General features: G+C 34.2%; 1 protein-coding gene across 2 annotated transcripts; it reads left to right on the plus strand.

Moving 5' to 3' along the window:
* The first annotated feature begins 265 nt into the window (after positions 1-265).
* Positions 266-6,484, plus strand: LOC126691974 (uncharacterized). 2 transcript variants are annotated; one of them, XM_050387308.1, is made up of 10 exons: positions 266-400; positions 485-720; positions 1,764-1,989; positions 2,073-2,220; positions 3,321-3,409; positions 3,522-3,573; positions 4,952-5,008; positions 5,098-5,191; positions 5,959-6,053; positions 6,289-6,484. In XM_050387308.1, exons 2-10 carry the CDS (start codon positions 576-578, stop codon positions 6,382-6,384), a joined length of 1,002 nt encoding a protein of 333 aa, XP_050243265.1. In that variant the 5' UTR covers positions 266-400; positions 485-575; the 3' UTR covers positions 6,385-6,484. The 2 variants fall into 2 exon arrangements, with proteins under 2 accessions (XP_050243265.1, XP_050243266.1); XM_050387309.1 differs by having other exon boundaries at positions 286-720; positions 3,522-3,564.
* Positions 6,485-7,565: the final 1,081 nt, after the last annotated feature.

Genomic DNA, 7,565 nt, shown 5'->3' on the forward strand with positions numbered 1-7,565 from the left:
ACATATGGCTCATGTTACATCATCCGTAATGAATCAACTACCAACTTATTAGACGGAAAGGTCCCTCCTCAAGTCTTAGATCTCCGGTTTAAACAAAGGTGGAGAACTGTTCAAGTACTCGTATAATTTCTAACCATTGTTTAAAAAAATTACACAATAAAAAACATGTAACATGCACCAACAAAATTACAAACTCTCTTTTTAAAATTAAAAAAAAAAAAAAAAAAAATTTGTAACTTTCTTGGCCTACTACATTTTATGACGAGATCACTTATTTTGTGCATTGGTGTGAATGTCCAACATCCGATAGTTCTGTTGAAACACACAGCCGTTAAGACTTTAGGATTGTCCAATAGCGTCGCAGAGTACAGAGAGAGAGAACAGAGAAAGAACATCAAAGGTGTCCATATTGTAATTTGCAAGGTCTCAAAAGTGTTTCTTTTCGTCAATGCCTGATTCCACTCTCTGTTTTCATCAATTTCAGAGACTTCCTCTTAGGGTTCCTATCATCTCCTTCTCTTCTTCTTCTTCTCTGAATTTCAATTCAACTCAGCCTCTGATTTCAATTACAAGCAATGGCGAAGAAGAAGAAGATAAAGAACTCAGAGAAAGCAGAGCAAGTTGACAACATATCGAAGTATTCTCAAAAGCCCAGAAGCTCAAAACCCAGACGCCGTTTTGATTTTTCTTTCTTCTATTCCTTTCCTATCTCCAATTCAGGTCCTTCTCTTTCTCTCTCTTATGGCATTAACGTTTTTTATATTAGAAACTAAAGTTGGTAGTTTGATTTTTTCTAAGATGGGAGTTATCGTAGTTTTTTTAGGAATTGATTAAGTTGTTAATGTTTCATTGCTTTTTATCACTTTGAGTTAAGCTGAATTATTAATTGAGTAAATCCCATTTCTCTGATATAACTTTTATTATGAATTTGAATTGAATTTTGTCAATTTCTGCTTTCTTAGTTGCAAAAATGGACTTAAATCTTCTGAGGGTATGTTTAGGATTTGTTGCAAACTAAGTAGCTTAGTGGGTTTTTCGTGGATTTCTATTTGTGGCATTGTTATAAGCTGTGTCCCCATGAAGAATTAGGAGTTGCCTTATATAGCTCTAAAGATGTCAACTTGGGAATTAATGAATTATCTGTTCCTTTTGAAGATACTTATAAGGCTGATTGAGGGGTTTATGTTATTTTTTTCCTCCCGAAAGATCGCTGATCCATAGTGTGATTTTGTAGATGTTTATGTACCTTATTCGATTACTTGCTGCCTATCAGAATTCAGAAGTATTATGAGTTATGACTGTGTATGGGTTTGGATATTGTAATTTATGATATTACCTATAATGAATCAAATATATTCTTCGTGGGTTCCAGTTAGCTCAACTGGTAAAGTTTTTGATTGTTGAATAAGAGATCCAGGGTTGATTTTGTCTTTCTTATAGGCATTAATGGTCCAGTGAAATTATGCTCTTTTTGCTAATTGGGTGGTAGAAGAAGGGGATTTCAAAAAAAGAAAAAGAAAGATCATCTCTGTTACTAGAGCACGTGAGAGGATGATCCTTAGGATAATGCTTTGAGTACTCAAAGGGCTATTTAAGTTTGGAAAAATACTTCTTAAGTTTTTTTTAACTGTGTGTGGGCAATGGTCATTATAGTCTCATCTGTTCAACTTTACTGTGTCTCAGGAATGAATTATTATGTAATGAGTTTTTCAAAAAGCTTATTCTTTTATCAACTTTTTCTTTCAAACAATATTTGTTCACAGGTTCCTCTCTGGGGTCATCCTGTGGTGAAGTTGGATTGTTCAATATCACCACAAATAGTTTGCATGACAGGAATGCTGAGGGAAGGAAATTGCCTGAGCATTCTCTGGTTTGGTGCAGCAAGTCCCAGAATAAGGGACCACAAATTGCTTCCAATTTCTCTGAAACTACAGTTGTAGAAGTTGAAACAATAGTCCAAAATGAAAATTTTGGCTCCTGCAGTGATAGGTTTGTTCAGCACATTTTCATACCATGCAAAATATTTGAATCCAGTTACATTGCAATGATTATCTTTTTCCTTTTTTATACAGAAATGTTGGTGAACAATCAAGTGATACTGCAAGGTCACTGGAATTTACCCCCAAAAAATCACAAGTTACAGAAAGCAACAGTTTTTGCATTACACCAGGGAGTGTTGTGTGGGCTAAAACTGCTTACAAGACATGGTGGCCTGCTGAGGTATGTTATGCTACCATCTTCTATCGCGCTTTCTTGTTATCATTTTTTCCCCTCTTAGATATAAGTTATATTTTCTTTCTGTAACTTGATTTAAGGAACCATGTACAGCCTTTTAATGTAACTTAGGTGATATTTATGAAGGAGATTACGGGCTATCTCATCTAATGTGACACATGAAACATCCTTTTTCCCCTGGTACTTTCTTGTACACATCCTGTTCACTAGATTGTCCCATATTAGTAATAAAAGTCACATGATTTCTGAAATCTTATATTACATGTTTCAAACTTCCAATTTTTGAATCCTTCATTTTCCTCAGATCTGGAAAACAAAGTGTTTATTTCCTCTTCTAGAAACTTTGGAGGTTGGAGGTTTGGCGACAACTTATTTATGGGCTGGAAGAAAACTTGTTATACAATTGGGTTATGCTGGATCTAAGCAGATGATAGCTTGAACTATATACATGATAACTATCACTTTTCTATTCTAAAGCAGAAGTCTTGTGTTAAATTCTGTTTGAGAGTCTGTTTAGGCTTCAATTTCATTCTATACTTCAAACTTTGTAGAGTTCCTGGATCATAGGAATTTTAGGTAATGTATATAGTTAAGTTGTAAAATATGAAAATTTAGAGTTGAGTGAGAATAATGAGGAAGAGAAGAGAAGAGAGATAAAGAGAAAAGAAAGAAAAGGTTGAGGGCATCAACCGATCAAGCCCACACCTTAGCATATATTTATATTAGGGTTCATAACATGATTACAAAAATACCCTTACTAATATTTTAGAATAAATGACAACTAGAAGTAACTCTAACATATATTATATTGTATCTTTCCCTTTTTCCAGCACTTCCTTTGTATCCTGTGTACTAGGGTTGCACCCCTTCTACGCAACCTCAATGAGTTTTTTACTTATCAAAACCAAGTGAAGATAAGAATTTTTTATTGGTAATTACATATGCACACAGTGGGTCTTGAACCCATGAACTCATCCTCGACCTTATACTTAAAAGGACACAAGTGAGGATACAAAATTTATATACTAGTTTCAATTAAAAAGTCAGTACTTCTGGATTGACAAAAAGTTAAGTGACATCTTCAGATCATGGATGAAAGATCCACTTCAGCTGACTCAAAGAACCAAGATACTGGCAGACATGTTTTAGTTGAGTTTTACGGTAGTCGTGACAAGTAATATTTCTAACCTTCTATGCTGATATTGATGTAGATCTTTTGACGGAAATTTTTTGGGACTCTGCATGGTCTTTGTCTTATGAGCTGACAATAAGCCTTTACTTTACAGTGCTTGGCTTGATCCTGCCAGAGATCTTTCCCTGCTTGAGGATGTGAGTAAGGTTACTCTAATAATTCATGTATAAGCTCAATAGTTCTGTGTTCATAAGTTTCTATGTTGATTTTGATTCTTGTAAACACCATTGCGCCACTATTAAATAGATTTGTTTGTCTGCCTTTCTTTTTCCTCTCTTATTCACCTTCCTGTGTTAATGATGGCAATTTCCAGTCTGTCCTTAGATATGTTGTTCACTGACCAAGCGGCTGTTATAATGCAACCTGAACAGAGGTTTTTTATTTGGGGGAAGGGTGGGGTGGGAGGGATGCTAGAAGTTTTTTTCCATGGTCTAGACTGTGATATGTAATGTGCAATTGATATATGCTATGCTTGCAACAAATTTTACATGAATTTATTGTAGTGGAGCAAAAATTTCAATTTGTAGAGCTGTGGAAAATCTCATCACATATAAACTCATTTTAGATTATTGAGGTCGGATCTTGGTGTGATGGCAAGTTCCTTCCACCAAAAGCAGCCAATCGCAAGTTTGAGTCGAGGAATTAGCCTCTCTAAAGAGAGGAAAAAAAAAATGGGGGGGGGGGGGGGGGGGGTGTGGTTAAGGCTACTTACCATGACCTCTCCCAGATCTTGCAAAAGTGAGAGTTTTGTGCACTGTATATGACCTTTATATAAACTTATTTTAGTTATGCTTATTCCTAGACCACCACTTGTCCCAAAAGTTCAAGTTAATGAGAAAGGGTGAATTTAATCACTTAATCATTATTCTTACACTTCCTTCATGTGTGGGATTATAGTCCCCCTTAATAAGATGAGCAAATTGAATATAGTATGTTCTTTATTTGGGGTTCATTGGGTCATGCCCCGTGGTGTTGTGGAGCTTCTAGCTAGTTGGTCAAGCAAGTCCAACAGACACAGAACTAAGGTGATTTGGAGTATGGTTCCTCATTGCCTAATGTGGGGTATTTGAAGGGAACAAAATGCGTGTACTTTTGATGGGAATGAAAGATTGATTCACAACTTGAAGCTCACAGCTTGAAGTTTTCTTTCTTTTAGACTCTGTTTGAGTGGGCAAATGCTACGGGTGTTTTAACCTTTAATTCTTTGCATAATTTAATTGATTTTTGTTCTTTCACTGCTAGTTAGTTTATATTTTTTACTGTTGCTATTGCACACTGCCTGTGTGCCTTGTATTCTTTCATCTATTTTTCAATGAAGTTAAGTACTTATCAAAAAAAAAAAAAAGTGGTGTACAACGTGTGGAATTTGTAACTTTCAAATGAGAGGTATGTGGAGACATGACCCAAACTTAAAACCACTTGCTCTAATAGCATAATAAACTACCACTTGCCTCAAAATTCTAAGTTGATAAGAACTGGTGAATTCAAATCTTTGCCTAATATCCTGCATGTTTATGGCTCCAGTGCTTCGAAGAAAGGAGCTGTAACCCTATGGAAGATTTTCAAGATGCTTTAAAACAAGTAAACTGATTCTAAGTCTGTAGTTATTGCATTCTCTGCCTAGTCAATGTTGTGTTCATATGTTCTCTCGTATTCTATCCTAATTGCAGGCCTTACAAAGGAAAGAATATCTAAGTTCATGTGGACAGTTGTTTAAGAGCCTTGATGGGCTGAATCACTCTGATCAGCAAGATCAGTCATCTGGTATGTACTTGTACTCTGCCTTAAGATTTCTTATTCTCTACTATATCTGTGAAATGCCACAAAAAGAGATACAGGGAAGTCACTCTTAAGGTTAATATGGAAATAGTATCACATTCTTTTTCCTAGTGAATGAAACATAATTACAGTTATACAAATAGCCAATAATATATGCTCTCCTTTGGGATCTTATATCTGCAATACTATCAGATAGAATTGGCAGAGGGGATAGCCAATTTGTCACCCTCTATCTTCATCCATCTGATGTGTGGTATAGTCATATAAACACCTTTTTAACTTTTCAATGTTGTCTCCTCAATCTTATTGTTAAACAGGGTATCAACATCTTTCCTTTTAGAATGATGGAAGATAGTTTTGGACAACTCAATAGTTGTAATTTTTCTTGAATGACAGATTCCCACAAGGTCTGATTTTTTAGTACAAAGATAAAACTAAAAAGGAGTTTCTAATTTACTTAGGGACCTGGATGATTGAAAGATGCATAAATGTATCTTAGAGTGGCTAATTGGCGGAAATTTGGCTTTTAGATGTGCATCCTTATAAGTTTAACATGTTTAATGACATTCTATTTGTTACAGTTCTGCATCCCTCTAAGATATAACACCATTGTACTGTAATGCTTCATAGACCAGATTTTGGGTCTATAAATCAGTTGCCTTTTCACCTTCTTAGTACGACATTGCTTGGTTAGCCGTGTGCTCTCTTTAATTTTTCCTTTCCAATCTAAATTTGGCTTCTGGTTCAAACAGATAAATGGACTTCATCAATTTCAAGCAGAGCAGAGCATGATTTCCTTGTAAAAGGGAGAGGCAAAAGGGAGCGAAAGCGTAAACTACAATTCGATGTGAGTTTCCATCACCATTTTTGATATTGGTGAGGGACTTATATTTCACAATTGTTGACATGATCTTATTATGATTGGAGCAACATCACTGTCACGGTTTCATCATTGACACCATTTTATTATGTTCCAATAGCAATATATCATGCCAGTGGTTATGAAAAAAAATGATGAAAAATGTTGATTGTTAGATTCATTGACGATGTATTGTTTGCAATCTAATGACATTCTTTTTCAGGAGGTGACATTTCCACTGACATCAACTAAGAGGGTTCGACGGTTTAGGATAATGCGGTACCTTGGCCTTAGTGCTCCTATTGGTTCTCCTTTTTGATCAATTCATCATTAGTAATTGTAGAACTCGCCCTCACTCCATCTGTAAACAAGACACTATCATTTGAATTAAATAATAAATATATCTAATTTTACTACAAGCATCTATAGCAATTTGGGTAATTACACAATACAACAATCAAGCATTGATTCTCAAAATAATAAATAAATAAATAATATAAAAAAATTCAAGCATTTTTCTCAAAACTGTTGGAGCCAACACCGAATCCTCACAAACTAATCAGGATTGATTATGTGTTAGTTTGGATACAAACGCGTTTGTGTTTGTGCTGGCGCTGCATTTTTTGTGTGGAGTCTCGTGCACTGTTCATGGGACCCGCAAGTACGGATTTCAGCAAATTTTTCTTTAAAACTAGATCTCACGGCACTATTTACACATTTAAAAATTTTTCTTGCTACAATGTTTTCAGTTTTCAATTTTCAACAATAAGTGGTATCCAAATAGACCATATATGTATTATTTTGCATTATTATTATTATTTTTTAAATTTGGTTTTAGCTTCAAATTGAGCCCTAAAGTTTCAATAGCATTAATTTTAATCCTGTAATTTCAAAAACGTCAAAGTCTAGAAATTTAGCAAAACATTTCTATACTGACGGTTTTTTTTTTTTTTTTTTTTTTTTGTGTGTGTGTGTTCAGTATATACTCATAAAATGTTAAAATTGTAATCATTTGAAGCTATACTATAACATTTATATATTTGAAACTTCTCAGTTTAGCTTCAAAAAAATATTAGACATTTGGAGTAGTATTTTTTATTCACAAATTTTTATGAAGGTGAAAAAATTATCACAACAAAAATTTTAGATCCTAATATCATTTTTTTTTTTTTATATATAACTTTTGAAAGCTAACAATGGCGTTCTTTCATATTTTTTTTCTCTCATTGTTTAGAACTCTTGTTTTTATTTTATTCTATTTTTTTTAATTAACCTAATATTGTTTTTCTTTAATATATTCTTAAATCTTAACCATAAGAGGCATTGATAAAATATATTTCTTTCTACTTTTTAAAATGAAATTTGACACATGATGGTGTATTAATCACATCAACAAGAAAATCTAAGGAATAAAAAAAAAATTATAGGTTCAGTGGGGGAGAGAGGGAGAAAAAGAGAAAGGGGGGGGGGGGGGGGGGGGTGTTTAATGGTAATTACCAT

This window comes from Quercus robur, chromosome 7 (assembly GCF_932294415.1).
Source record: "Quercus robur chromosome 7, dhQueRobu3.1, whole genome shotgun sequence".
NCBI lineage: Eukaryota > Viridiplantae > Streptophyta > Magnoliopsida > Fagales > Fagaceae > Quercus > Quercus robur.